Here is a 15,295-nt window from a genome sequence, read left to right on the forward strand (position 1 = left end):
GTTCTCCACACTCGGACCATACCTGAGTCACTCTCATGTTTTTAGAGCCTTTGCTGTTCCCCATCATGATGGCCCCAGGCTTTCTGACCCCAGAGCTTCGGTTCTGCACCCCTCAGCTTCCCCATCTCTCTCGATGCTCTCTGGCCATGTAGGGAAAGGCTGCTCTGTGCTAACAGACTTTTCATACATTATGTCTAATCTTCGCATCCATCCTGCCGGGTAGGCATTACTATTCCTATTTCACGGAAATCAGGGCTTGAAGAGGTTAAGTTAACTTGACCAAAGTCACAGAGCTAATTAAGGAAATAATAGGTGTGCGGTTCAAACCAGTTGCTGCTCCCTCCAGGCTCTGCATTCTCTCCACCACACTGCAGGGGACTGTCTGATTCCTTTAGGGTGGCCTCTGTAGCTTCTTATAGTCTGTTGCCAACCTATCTTTTCACTGCGTGTGTTCCATTCCATCATGAAATCATGCCACCCAGCGTTTGCTCGCCCTGTTCCTTTTGCCTGGAGTGTTCTTCCCTGCCCAACTAGGACTCCTACGACAGGGACTCCTGTCTTGCTGATAATACCCCGCGTGGAACCTGCAAACAGCAGGACAGGGAGGCCATTTGCATTTTCTCTCCACCTCAAGGAGCCTTAAAATGATGCATCTCCTCTTGACCCTCCTACTGTGATTTTGCATCATGAATGTCACATGTAACCAACATACATGTCTACCTTTCTGCTAGGTGGCATCTTTGAGGCCAGGTGTCATCCCTTCCTCCTGTTTGTGTCTTTTGTGTCCAGGGCACTGTGAAGCCAACAGCAGATGTTCAGTAGATATTTGTTAAACAGGTGAAGGGCAGACGAGGATGCAAAGGTGGGGAAAGTCATCAAACTATACCACCTGAGGGACCTCGGTGGGGCTAGAGTGCACAGGTCAGGGATTCAGGGATGTCTTTACCTCTAGGGAAATGTCCACTGTTTGGAAATTTCCAGAAGGAAGCGAAGAGCTAATGATTATCCTAATGAGCTAATCTAGCTTGTCCATTTTGCTCCCCTCCCAGGTTTTTGTTTCCTTGTGTTTTTATTTTATTCAATATGCTTTGCTAATAACCTCCTGGTAAAAAGCCTGTGGACCCTATGTCCTCCAGCATGGACTTCATAAATAAGATGTAGTTGGGAGAGAGCCTGTGAAAGCTGTGGACTTCAGGACTTTCACAGGACTCATGAGCCTTAAATGGTGGCGGCCGTGGGGATGCAGAGGTTGTTCTTATGCGGTGAGGCAGAATCTTTCAGAGTGGAAACAGATGCCAAGGAAAGCTTCTTCCCCGATGGAAGTTAATTCTTTAACCATTAAATTGGGGTTATCATACTAAGTAAACGGTTTTTGGACTCTTAAGGTTTAAATCACTTGGCACAGCTGGTAAAAACAAAACAAAACAAAACAAAAAACTGCGAGGCGGGAGGATCCGGGATGGGCAGGTGCGCTGCGTGACGGGAAGGGGGCCTCCCGGGTGGTTTCCATCAGCACTGGCGTTGAGATTGCATTTTGCACCCCACAGGTGAGCGTCCTTACCACCCTGGAGCGGAGGTTCAACCTCCAGAGCGCCGACGTGGGCGTGATCGCCAGCAGCTTCGAGATCGGGAACCTGGCGCTCATCCTCTTCGTGAGCTACTTCGGGGCGCGCGGGCACAGGCCACGCCTCATCGGCTGCGGAGGCATCGTCATGGCCCTGGGAGCGTTGCTGTCGGCGCTGCCTGAGTTCCTGACCCACCAGTACAAGTACGAGGCGGGCGAGATCCGCTGGGGTGCCGAGGGCCGCGATGTCTGCGCCGCCAACGGCTCTGGCGGGGACCAGGGGCCCGACCCGGACCTCATCTGCCGCAGCCGGACCGCCACGAACATGATGTACTTGCTGCTTATTGGGGCCCAGGTGCTCCTGGGCATCGGTGCTACCCCCGTGCAGCCCCTGGGCGTCTCCTACATCGACGACCACGTGCGGAGGAAGGACTCCTCGCTCTACATAGGTAAGGAGTTGCCCCACAGCCAGGGGTGCTGTTCCCTTTTGGTTGATTCTGTGTCAGTAAAAGGGCATGTTAACAGAAGAAGGAAACGTGGGCCCCTGAAGTTTTAATTTTTCCGGAGCACTGGTTCTCAGACTTGGCTACACATCTCGGGTGTTTTGGAAAATGCCGATGTCTGAGTTGCGGGGTAGTTGGTCTGGGGTGCATCCTGGGCACGTAGTTTTTAAAAAGCTCCCCAGGTGATTCCCATGTGCAGCAGAATTTGACCTCTGCTGTGCTAGAGCCTCAATAAACCTTGAGTGGGAAGCCATGGTCAGAGGAAGTTTTATGTTTATTTATCTGCCTTTTTGTGTGTGTTTGGACTTTGGGCTATTCGGCATTAGCCACCGAGGGATCTACACATGGAAACCCTGTTTTTAATCATCAAAATGATCTCCTGGTCCTTGTCCTATTGAAGCTCAAAGAGAAAGGGGATTGCATGCCCAGCATTTGGTATTATTCAAAGTTGGTAACTTTCTGTAATTTTTTTTTTTTTCTGTCACGGGGTATGCACTGGAACTGCATATTTGGGAAGAAATAAGGTACATGTGAACTTTGAAAAAATGTTTTGGGCTGTAATGATTTCTGCTATTTTGCACTGGGAGGATGGAAGCCATTTGCAGGTGTTGGGTTAAGAAACATCCAAGTGGTGAATCACACTTACAGCAATCGTGGCTCCTTAGTCGCTGCTTCTAGGCACTGCTGCGTGGTCATTTGTCGGGTGAGGGCTGGCCTGCCGAGCATCTCCATTTCTTGTTTACCAGGTTTAATTTTGCAGTTGGATTGTATGACATGACCCCAGTCACTGGGTGCTAAGCGCTGAAAAAATTATATCCACCCACGGAAGCTTTGTGCTTCCCAAAAGCTGTGTGCCTTGGAGTATAAAGTTAATTATAATATGAAGTTTAGGTTAAAATAGAATTTGATAAGAATTTGTCAAAAAGCTTCCTATCTGCCAAGTTTCCACCATACACTGCCCAAGCTTTCTGAGACAGGAGGGTTCAGAGCAGCTACACACCTGAATGCTAATTTTGCTCTGTGACTTTCTGTCCCAACTGTGGCGTAGATGACTTTGTTGAATAAATATGTCGTATGTCTCGGCCCTCTGTGAACAGACTCTAGGAAAGAAAGGTGGAGAATATGTATCTCCCCATCCAAGGGATGAAGCACCTGTGGACCTACCTATGGAACACAAAGTAGAAGAGAAGATTGCTCAGGCTTCTCCCTGTGGTTAGGGGTTTCCATAATTGTGTGTGAAGGTGGGCACAGTGGGGAGAGGGGTCTAAGGAAATCATTTACATTTTGATGCTTTTAAGGCTTCAGTGAAAGCCCCTCCTCGTGAGTCTGTTGCAGACCAGGACACGGGCCACATCATGTAGCCAAAACAGTCTCCGCAGGTCCATCTGGGCCATTGGTCTCTGACCTGACCGATATCACTCTAGGACCCTAGGATAGATATTTTTTGGTAGCAGTAACAGCAAGTAGATAAATCAGGGCACATGGAAGGAAATGGGAAGTGAAAGGCTGAGTTCTTGTCTCTGATGAGGAAATCAAGTAGAAAAGCGTCTCTGCAGAATGCCTCCTGAAGTCACACCAGTGGTAAATCACCTCAGCTTGGGGGCCCCTGCCTGGAGCATCAGGCTCAGAGCCCTCTTCCAGAAGTCCGCCCTGATGAGTTAGGCTGTGGTATTTCCTGGCACTGGATGAGGCCTGGGCTGTCGGTTCAAAGCTTTAGGATGTGGACTCATTTTGGTTTTGTGGGAGGTGGAGGCTTGGGCCACAGGGCTGACCATACCAGGCACAGGCCCTTCTCTCTTTCTGAGACCTTGTTTCTGGGATTTACGGTGAGTCTTTGGTAGGAGGCAAGTCTCAACCAAATTTCTAATTGGGCATCCTTTTCCTCTATGATAGTTCAACATTCACAGAGTTGGGAGTGCCTTTTTGTGTGGTGTGTGGGCATCTTGGTGGCATCTGGCCAAACTCCAAAACATGACAGTACAGGACTGTGGAGATGGCCTTCCTGAGTGCTTCTGAACTTGTTTCCTGGGTCTGTGTTTACGGGGAGCAACAGAGAGCAAGCTTTCTGCACAGATCGGCCTCGGTAGGTGGCCTTTTATTCCATGCATGGTTTGAATTCTCCAGGAACAATGTAAAAAGACCATGCATATGCAGAGCATAACTGGTTCAGTCATTTATTGTACAGGTCATAAAAAGTGTTTGTGATCATGAGACTGTTTTAGCATTTATCTCCTCTAATAGGGAGCTAGTTTCTGAAGCCACTTAATTTGGCTTCGGGAAGTATTTGGGGGAGCCTGCTGAATGGGGTTGGTATGACTTATGACCTCTTAACTCCCTGCAAGAGAAAGACAGTCTGAAGGGACTGGTGCTGGGACTGTGGGTGTTGATGGTATCCATTGGGGTGGAGTAGCATGTGTGCCCCTTGGTTCCAGCTCTTGCAGAGCTGGTAAGAGAGAGAGGGCCCATAGCTAGCCATCTGATCATACGCCTGACATGTGAGTGTAAACTGGAGATTGAAAGGTTTCTAAATCTTGCACGTGTGAAGCACAGGTTGTTCACAGCTGCTGCTTTCCTGTGGGTGTAAGCAGGGAAGGGGATGATAACCGTGCAACGCCCTGGCCACAGGCCACTGGTGACAAGCCCTGCCCCTGGGTCACCAGCTGGGTGCCTTCGGCACAACTATGGCCACGTCCTAGATCCCCTACAGCTAGAGGGAAAGGGAAGCATTCCATATTAAATCAAGCTGGTATTTTCCACCCAAGTGACTATTTGCTTCAGCCTCTTGTGGCTGAGTCACTGCCAAACTCCTGGATTCCTTGATGGTCATTCACAAGGGGCTTCTCCTGCTGGCACTGTTCTCTGGCCATTCCTGCCCAGCCTGGGGAGGGAGCCAGGGGAGCTCATTACCAGGGGACAAAACTCACGCGGCTCTGCTGGCAGGCTTTTCAGGACCACACAACGTGGAGCCAAGCCTCACAGCGTGGCTGGCCGGTGACCCGTGGGTGGCACGTGCCGTGCCTTCTTCCCAGAGAGACTGATGGAGCAGAGTGGCAGTGGGAACCGTTTGATATGGTGGCGTGAGTGGGGTCCACCAATCGACCCTCTGGGAATTACTCGTGCTGTTAACCCGTGTTGTGACCTTCCATGAGCTCAGTTTTCTTAGCTGCCCTGTTTCTCCGAGTTCAAAGCACAGCCCGTTGTATTGTAGGCAAGAGTAAGTAGGCTAATGTAGTGGACTCGCTGGGTCCTTTCATTAGATTGCTATGGCAGTTGGTTGGTGTCTTGTTTTGTCTTTTTTTTTTTTTTTTCCTTTGGGGAGGAAAAAGCTCCAAATGAGAGTGGTAAGGATTTTTTTAAAAAAATAACTTTATTCTAGTTAAAAAGTATTACATGTTCACTGTTGACAACTTTGGAAGTATAGAAAAAGGATCATTGAAGAATAATTACCCTTAGCTTTATGCTTATATAAAATCCTTTTTTCTGCATCGGTATGCTTTTCTACACACACAAAAAAATGTGTTTATAATAAATAATGTTTTGCTACTGTGTTCCTCTCTTAATATTTCATGAACATTTCCCCATGTCACTAAATATTCTTTCGGTAATATTCTTTCTGCATATGAATATTCCCTTGTGGATCTATACTGTAATATTTAATGCCCTCTATCATTGGACATGGGTTTGTTTTTCCTATTTTACTGTTATAAACGAAGCAGACAGGTGATCTGTGCTTCTGAAAGGTTAAGTAACTTGTCTAAGATAATGAATGGGGCTGAGCCCTGGGTGTGAGAGTGATGTTTTTTCCAGGTACATCTGGGATCTGTGACAAGGCTGGGGTGGGTGGGGCTGGGTGCAAAGGGCTGGTGGATACTCCAGGGGGTCAGGTGCAAGTAAGGGCATTCTGCAAGACAGCCTGAATTCTTTGGGAAATAGATATCAGAGGATTCAGGAAGGTGAGAAGAGAGCCGTGTGTCTCAAATCCAAGGGGAGAGGTGCGATGGGAATGGAGAACGGGTGTGAAGGCAGAATAGAGAGTTGGGAGGAGAAAGAAGGGGGGGCCTGGCTAACAGTTCACGTCAGGGTTCTGGAAGGAGGTTGTGCCCCTGTTTCATGGTGCTTTAAGTAGAGATCAGCACAGATCAGAGCTGGTGGATTCCGTGTTCTGCTCACCTCTCACCAGAACTGAGGACAACATACCCTCACTTCGCTGTTCCTATCATGTGGAATCATGATAGCATTAGGAAATTGCCCTTGTGTTGGAAATCTGTCTTCCTACAACTTTCCACACACTGTCTCTGGTTCTGCCCTCTGGGTCCACTTTGAGAAACTGTGATCCCTCTTCCACATTTGGTAACTCCACAGCTGGCTGAGCACCAGCCTCTCACGGGCAGGGAAGGTCACCTAAAATTTGACTCTTATGTGCTGGGACCTCCGTTCCTTACTTGATGCAGTTTCCTGCCACACAGCCACCGTTTCCCTCTTTACGAGGGATGCTAAGGCTGGAGGGCTTGTTACTAGGGGACAAAAACAGGTGAATGGGGCATGCAGGATTTGAGTACTGTATTGCTTTGCTAGGGCTACCATAACATAACACCACAGACTGAGTGACTTAAACAATGGAAATTTATTTTCTCACAGTTATGGAGGCTGGAAAGCCAAGATCAAGGTATCAGAGTTGGCTTCCTCTGAGGCCTCTTTCCTTGGCTTGCAGATGGTGCCTTCTCCTCCTGTGTCTTCACATGGGCTTCCTTCTGTGTGCACGTATTGCTGGTGTCTCTTTGTGTGTCCTAATTTCCTCCCTTTATAAGGACACCAGTCAGATTGGATTAGGGTCCACCCATATGATCTTATTTAACCTCAACTACCTCTTTACGGCTCTATTTTCAAATAAGTCACATGCTGAGGTACTGGGAGTTAGGGCTTATATATATGACTTTGGGGGGGGGGCATGATTCAGCCCATAACAGGTACCAAGAGGACCAGTACCAAACAAGCTGAGACTCCTGCCTCTTTTGTCCTAACTTTTCAATAAGGAACTTCATTGTCATGTTTGTTTTTTTCTCAAGTACTCAAGGAATTATTTGAGGATGTAGTTTTTTAAAATGTTTTATTTTGGCACAATTGTAGAATCACAGGTTGTTGCAAAATACAGGGAAGTTCCCTGTACCCCTCATCCATATTCCCCCAATGGTAACATCTTGCATCACTGTAGTACAGGATCAAAACCGGGCAGTGGGGCTTCCCTGGTGGCACAGTGGTTAAGAATCCGCCTGCCAATGCAGGGGACACGGGTTCAAGCCCTGGTCCAGGAAGATCCCACATGCCGTGGAGCAACTAAGCCCATGCACCACAGCTACTGAGCCTGTGCTCTAGAGCCCACGAGCCACAACTACTGAAGCCCGCGTGCCTACAGCCCGCGCTCTGCAATAAGAGAAGCCACCACAATGAGAAGTCCGTGCCCCACAACAAAGAGTGGCCCCCGCTAGCCCTAACTAGAGAAAGCCTGCGTGAAGCAACAAAGACCCAATGCAGCCAAAAATAAAAAAATAAATTAATTAAAACCAAAAAAGAAACAACAAAAAACGGGCAATGGACATGGGTACAATTCATGGGGTTTATTCAGATTTTATCCGTTTTATGTGCACTCATTTGTGTGTTTCTGTGTGTGTATAGTTCTGTGCAGTTTTATTACATGTGGATGATGTTTTAAAAATGCAGAATGGGATCAAGGTGAAAGCAGATTGTGTTGAGTCATGTGAGTGTCTGGCAGACAGATACACATGTGACACCAACACACACGTGCATACACACACACGGGAAGATATGGAGACAGAGAGGAGGCTGTAGGTAGAGCAGGGGCCAACTAGAAGAAGGGGATTCTTGGAGGAGGGCTTCTGCCTTCCCCAGAATGGAATCCTCGCAGGGTACCCAAATACACAGAGCAATTCCTCCGAGTCGGGAGGCACATACGTTAGACATGAACGTGTCACACTTTTCTTTATCACTTGTGTTGAAACCCAGTGGAGACCTCCACATTCCGGTCAATGATGCAAAGAGAATTATTCTCAGATTTCATCTGCCAAATGTTTGTTTAGCACAAAGGTCACTAATACCAGGCAGCAACCAAACAGAACTAAATTTCTCTTCAGAGCCCTGGGACCCCAGAGTTATTTTGTTTCTGATGAGTTTTTATTTTAACTTGACATTGGGGAAAAATGTGTTTTAACTCTCCAAAGAGTGTGGGTCGGGTATGGATCAAATACACTGTGACTGCAGTTCATCTGAAAAAATAATTAAACAGCCATCCCTCCTGGGAGCAAGCACAGCTCATTACATTCTTGCAACTCCATTGATATTGAAGTTTCCCTTGTTAATTTCTTTCTTTTTTTTTTTTGTAAATAAATGAGGCTGTAAAAAAGTCAATTTGTTTTGTCTGGGTTCCAGTCCCTCTCCCCAGCAGCTGGTCACATGCCATTTTCAGTGTGTTTTAGCAACTTGCTAGGAGACATGCGCGTGTGGCTCTTATCTGGCACTTCCATATTGCCTGGGCTGGTGGATGTTTCTTATTCATTTTCAGCTGCTCATAATTCATGCCCCTTGATTCATGGAATCACTGCTGTGGTCACTGCCTCGGTGACCTTGGGCAAGACTCTGAGCTTGGGCTGTGGAGTCTGACAGTCTTGAGATTCAAATCCTAGCTCCTCCACAGACCTGCCCACCAGGATTTCGGACACGTTTTCAGTTGACCTGAGCCTGTTTCCTTATCAGTAAAATGAGCCTGGAATCTACCAAGCGAGGCTTCGCCGGGACATTAGGTATCACGTTGTGGTGGGGGTCAATAAATGCAGTCCTGTTCACCTTTGTGGTCGTATCAACTCCATTTCCAAATGTAGAAACGGAGGCAGGAATAAGCGATTGACTTAGTTAAATACATGGGCAGGTCTTTTGACAAGAGTGGTTGGATCTTGATTTTCAGCCTGTGATGCAATCCATCCAGTAGATCTGAGAAGAGCAACCTCTTCCATCTTGAATTAGATCAGCAGGGCTCTTACTTGCCTGCACACCCCTTCCTGAGGCTCATCTCAAAGTACAGAAAGTGCTAGAGCTGTCCCAAGCAGCAGGCGATCTGGTTTGTATTAAGTCGGAGGCACGCCACGGTATGGCCATTGCCCCAGTGGGATATATTTATTGGCTTTCTGGGTTCCAGCACATTGCTTCTTAATTTGCTTCTTAATATTAGTTCAGTTTTTGAAAGAATGTATTCTCGTTTTAGTCAAATTGGGAAAAAAAAATAAGAAAACATAAATAATTTGTAAGCAGATACCTATAGAAAATTAGTGTCAATGTTTAGGTCTATTTCATTCCAGCCTTTTTTGTTTGTATTTACTTTCACCTAGTTAAGACCATACTCTAGGTAAACCTGCTTTTTATCAATGATAAACCTTTCTGTGTATCATAAACAGTAAACATCACTTTAGATGACTGCATACTATTTTGTCAATCTAGAAAATCTGGAATGAGTTCATTGGACATTTAGGTGATGGAGATGTTTGTGACTGTAGAGCCTCATCCACATTTACTAAAGCTCACGTTAGTGTGGATAGATTCAGTGGGAGCTGGAAACCAGCCTGTTGGCTTTGCTGTGGCTTTTTCCAGAAGATGAACGAAGGGCGTCATGAAAAGAGGCTTTGGGCCGGGCTGTGAGCCTTGGTGCCCTCGTTTTGCGGCCCTCTCCCATATCTGCTCAGGGTAGCAATCCTAAGTCCTGCCAGGGCTCAGCTAGCAAATGAGGAAAGCAGGCTTTGTGGAGGCTGGGAAACCAAAGGGTCTTGCCATGTCCTCAGCCATTGTTGCCCTGTGGGAACTCAAAGTCAGTCTTGCCAGATCTTCTGATTTTTAAGAGAGACTGGAAATGCATATTTTTCAAGTGGAGTGAATTGCCTTCTCCTTGCAATTGTCTCCTAAACCCTCCGTGGCTCAACGATCACAGAAGCCAGCTTGAGCACATCAGTGCCTTGCTCTTTGCAGTTCTTTGCTCCAGACCATCAATTTCAGATGGCATTCGCCTTTTGAGTAGCAAATAAATAAGAAAGGAAAAAAGGAGGGAAGGAAAGCAGTTGCACATCATGAATGCCACAACCAGGATAAGTAGTGTTATCTGCTGTGATTCTGAATGATACGCATTTGCTTGGGGAAGGGGGTAGGGCGCTTGCCCAAACTCAGGACACAGTGGCAGAAATGAGTGGAGGACCACTGCTGAGCCGGCCTCCCAGTGTGCTGTCCTGGCTGAGGCTTTGCTCCTGCCTCATAAGAATGGGAACTGCAGTATGGAATAGAAAGGAAACCATTTCTCCCAGCTAAGCATGGGGGGCAGAGGAAGAAGGATCCTCCTGAGGGTTCCCTGAAGGGAGCATGGGAATGCAGAAACTGATACCATTTGGAGCTGATTGAGGCCTGTGGGTGTTTACTGTGTGTGAGAGAGCATCTTTGCTCAGGGATTTTAGAACACAGCATCATAATGTGTGATAGGAAGAAAGACCAGAGGCCCAGGCTGACCTAGAGAAGATTCGTGGGGAAGGTGAAGACGCATGTGAGGGAATTTTCCTTCCATAAGCTCCTCTAAGTCTACTGTTCGTTACTTCTTTACTACCAGTCCTTTACTGCACCTGACTAGTGAAAGCACACCCATTCTATTTTTCTTTTCAATTGTAACGCAAGTATTATGCTTAAATGAAAGATTTTGAGGTATTTTCCTGAATAGCATGCAACCTTTTTTTCTTCAGTTATTTCTAAACTATTTATTTCTCCTTTCTTACAATAGTATTGGCTTTACTTCCTTTTTTCCTTTCACCCACAAGAAGCTTTCTGTGAGAGCAGACACCATGAAGGGCTTGGTTTCTGTAGAGGATTGTGACTTGCTATTGTTAGATTAGGGATTACTATAGATGAATGTCCTTCCTCTTCAGTGGGAAGTGAGTTCTTCATTGCTAGAGAATTCTTTAGTGTTAAAATGCCTCACGTAAGAGTCTTTTTTGTGGATGTTTGCTTTTGTCTGCCCAGAACCTCATTGTTTTCATTGGGAAACTGCCTCTCCCCATCCCAGGTGGTTCTTGTGGGCTGCAGAGATGATCATGTGGTCCAGGCATGGCCAATCATGACACAGAGAAAGGCTGTGGTCTGCAATGAATGGCCCAAGTAGTGAGACAACCAGAGTCCGCCATGAGGTTTGAAAACTGGACTGGAGGGCTGGGGCAGGGAGAGAGAGATCACTTTCTCTTCTAGGACTGCTAGCTCTAACACCTCTGAATGCCCGCAGATTCCAGTGTCCATCTTTGTTTTCACATGCAATAAACTTGATCTAGGAATGAAGACAGCAAAGGAAAGTAGACCAGGGGGAAAGAGAGGGCAAGAGGGCTCCCTGGATCCAGCTATGCCTGAAGCTTGCATCCCAATTAGCATTCCCCTTAGAATCCCCTTGAGCACATAAATTATCCTTTCCAGCATTTGCAGTCAAATGCTGTGGATTAGGATCCTGCCTAATGAGGCTTAAATGTCCAGTCATGTCATGTCAGAGTTGGACTGGATTGCTTTCCTCTTGAGCTTCGACCTGGCACCTTCCAACAAGGATGAGTGTTTCTGTCCGCATGTAAGGCAGATGTCCAATGGTCAGAACACTAGCTTGTTCATAATATCAAGGTATTCTAAAGGACTAATCAACTCATGGCCCTATATAGCCAATGAAAGGATTAGGTCTAAAGTTCTGGTTTAGTTCTTCATTTCTTTATTTCATAGACTTTTAAGATGACGGATAGGGACCCAGAGGCCAAAAGTAATGCCCCCTCCACTTTCTCCCTACCCACCCACTCACCCCCAAAAAACAAGTCAAAGTATTTAAAAATAAATAGGCTTTGTGCAGGAACAGTAAGTGTTTAGTAACAAATTTCTTATGTGGGCAAGAGAGTGTTGAGCATGTGAAACTTATTCAGTGGTGCTGTTTATTGAATGGAAAAAACATAACCAACCCTGGCTTCTTTACATGGCTGCGCTCGCCAAAGCTACCTTTACTCCCTCAAACGGCTTCAGTGTCAGGAATGAATTAGCTAAATGAATATGTTCCAATCCCAGCTCGGCTTTCCCATTTCATTTTTGCCAAGCCGTGTATGTGTGGTGTATGTGTGGCGTGTGTGCATGCATGTGTTTATTTTTGCCCGCATACAGATAAAATCTGAAGATACTAAAGCATTAGGTGGCTCATGGACACTCATAAAAACTTTTATTGCTTTCTAATTTAAAAAATTTTTATTTTATATTCGAGTATAGTTGATTAACCATGTTGTGTTAGTTTCAGGTGTACAGCAGAGTGATTCAGTTATACATTTACATGTATCTATTCTTTTTTCAAATTATTTTCCCATTTAGGTTATTACAGAGTATTGAGCAGAGTTCCGTGTGCTATACATAGGTCCTTGTTGGTTATCTATTTTAGACACTCATAGAAACTGAGGTGTAGTCTTGAGAGCTGGGCTTCGTGAATCTGCCTGGAGAATGTCAAGAGAAATTGAGGGCTTCTTAACTGGGCTACTTGAAGCTAAAGGTTTTTGGATGTGCTTTAGGGGGAGGGGTCCACAACCTTTTAAGGGTGTAGTGGAGATGTATGTACACTCTTGGGTGAAGCTTTCAGTGGATTCTCAAAGAGGTTCATGACCCCAAAAAGGTTAAAACCACTGAAAGTCCGTTTGTTGAGCAGACCCCGATGACAGGAGACTTGGGGTGAGATAAACCAGGATAGTCGAGGTGATACGCTGTATGGTGTGACAGATGGCATTTGGGGACTGGAATGTTGTTCACTGCTCAGCCCTCAACTTGCTCTGCTCCCTGGGGTGACACTGTACTTACAACAGGAAGCATTGGAGCATCGCTTAGGCAACTGTGGGTAAGAAGTCAGAATGTGTTCCCAGTGGCACTGGAGACACCCTCTCAGCCCTCGTCCTCCTGTGCTGCCGCTGCCTCCACCCCACCCCCCTAAAAAGTTCCTTGGTGGCTGAAATTTTCCATCCCTACTTTCAGCCTAACCGCGGGTGTTTTGGGTAATATTCAGCAAATTTTTTGTGCTGATTTGAAATGATGCACAGATAGGAAAATCAAAACCTTTTTTTTTTTGCTCTAAAAGCAAAAACATTTTAAAAATGCACTTGGATCACTAATAGAGTCTGAACTCTCAAAGTCAAAACTTTCCATGTGTTGTTACTAAGAAAAATTCTCTTGAGGCAATTAAAGGCAAAACAAACAAATAGGCAAAAAGTTGTGAGGGACCCCCAAAAATCATGTGAGAGTGCCGAATCGAAAAATAAATTTAAAAAGATACAAATGAATGTATTTACAAAACAGAAAAAGACTCACAATAGAAAACAAACTGGTTACGAAAGGGGAAAAGGGAGGGGAGGGATAAAGTAGGAGGTTGCGATGAACATATACACACTACTCTATATAAAGTAGATAACCAACAAGGACCTACTGTATAGCACGGGGAACTATACTCAATATTGTGTAATAACCTATAAGGGAAAAGAATCTGCAAAAGAATATATATGTGTATAACCGAATCACTGTTCTGTGTACTAGAAACTAACATGATATTGTGAATCAAGTATACTTCAATAAAAAGATTCATCTGAGGACATAAATGAACTTGGCAAACGTTTTATGGGTAAAACATTTATCCCAAAGTTTTCGGGTTTGCTGCATTTGAGAAACCTCCTTAATTGTCTTTACCAATTACCATTGCCTCTTATTTCAGGTATGGGAGGTAGAGGGGTGCTTGGGAGTTGAGCTCATCCTAATGTCTCTCCAAGGAGACATGCTTTTCCCCCTTTCTCTCTAATGTTCTAAGCATGTGATGCAAATAGATGTGATTTCCCACTGCTTCCCTTTTCTGGGCAAGACGTTATTACCATAAGCATATTCACAGCTGCCCACCTGCCTTGTGGGTTGTTAATGGAGTTTACAAAGGGAATTTGGATTCCCAGCAAGAGGCCTCATTAACACAGCAAGGATCTAATAGATTCTAAAATTGTGTATGGACACTCACAACCTTTGGAAACCCAGTGGTGTCTATTCTTAGATCTAAGTCATTTCACCTGCCCTGGGCTCAGTCTGTACATTTCCATCACGGGGGAAAGAACCTTGTCTTGATGGAGTCACATCAACTGTATTGGTTTAAGTTAAGCATTAATGCCTGTGATTCAGGGGCTAAAGACAAGATTCAAAAGCCATCAGGCGGGGCTTCCCTGGTGGCGCAGTGGTTGAGAGTCCGCCTGCTGATGCAGGGGACACGGGTTCGTGCCCCGGTCCGGGAAGATCCCACATGCAGTGGAGCGGCTGGGCCCGTGAGCCATGGCCACTGAGCCTTCGCTTCCGGAGCCTGTGCTCCGCAACGGGAGAGGCCACAACAGTGCGAGGCCCGTGTACCACAAAACAAAAACAAAAACAAAAGCCATCAGGCAGTATAAAGGACAAAATGTCTCCCACACTGGTGCTTTAATTTTATTCTTTTTAAATACCGCCTTGTTACTAGCCATGAGCGAGTGTTTAATTTTAGGATCCCTTGTTGTCACCAAGAAAATTCAACAGCTGTCTGCTTATTTAGACAAGTATGTTAAGCACCTATGGATTTGAATAATGACCACAGTGACAAAATACACTAGCTCTCATTGATGGAGTCTCTACTGTATGACAGACAGGAAATGGGAGCCTTACATGTGGTTGCCCTTGCTTCCAACTACTAGAGCCCAGAGAGATAGGGGTTGTTATTCTCAGTGTACGCATGAGGAGACCGAGGCCGAGGGAAGTTAAGCAGCTTGTCCAGGGTCATACAGCTATCAGGTGGCAAGGCCTGGATTATAATCCTGGTCTCCATTACCCCATATCTTCCCCACCATATGCTCCCCTCCCCTGTCCTTAGACACTGTGGTGCCCCACCAGGGTAATATAGGACCCCAACTATGCTATGCTAAGTATTAAAAATGGCTTAACACAACTACCTAATTCTTTTTTTCTTTCTCGCTCTCTTTCTTTGTTTTGTATACAAAATACCGAGAGCTGTGGGTTATTTTAGCAGCAAAGTATGAAATGGTGATGAGTTTTCAGGCCAGGAGAGGTCTGATGGATGCGGGCTGCTCAGGGCCTGGCTTCCCAGTGGGAGTTTTTAAAACTCTCGTCAGATAAAGCT

The 15,295-nt window shown here is 45.9% G+C and overlaps 1 protein-coding gene across 3 annotated transcripts in view; it reads left to right on the top strand.

The window, feature by feature from the left end:
• SLCO3A1 (solute carrier organic anion transporter family member 3A1) overlaps window positions 1–15,295 on the top strand; it is a 316,836-nt gene that overhangs the window by 62,967 nt on the left and 238,574 nt on the right. For all 3 annotated transcript variants that reach the window (XM_029237384.1, XM_029237383.1, XM_029237386.1), the window contains exon 2: window positions 1,548–2,013. In XM_029237384.1, coding sequence (XP_029093217.1) covers window positions 1,548–2,013 — 466 coding nt within the window. The remainder of the gene's footprint in view (window positions 1–1,547; window positions 2,014–15,295) is intronic.

The sequence above is a fragment of the Monodon monoceros genome, unplaced genomic scaffold, assembly GCF_005190385.1.
Source record: "Monodon monoceros isolate NGI ecotype Baffin Bay Population unplaced genomic scaffold, NGI_Narwhal_1 Super_Scaffold_21, whole genome shotgun sequence".
Lineage (NCBI taxonomy): Eukaryota > Metazoa > Chordata > Mammalia > Artiodactyla > Monodontidae > Monodon > Monodon monoceros.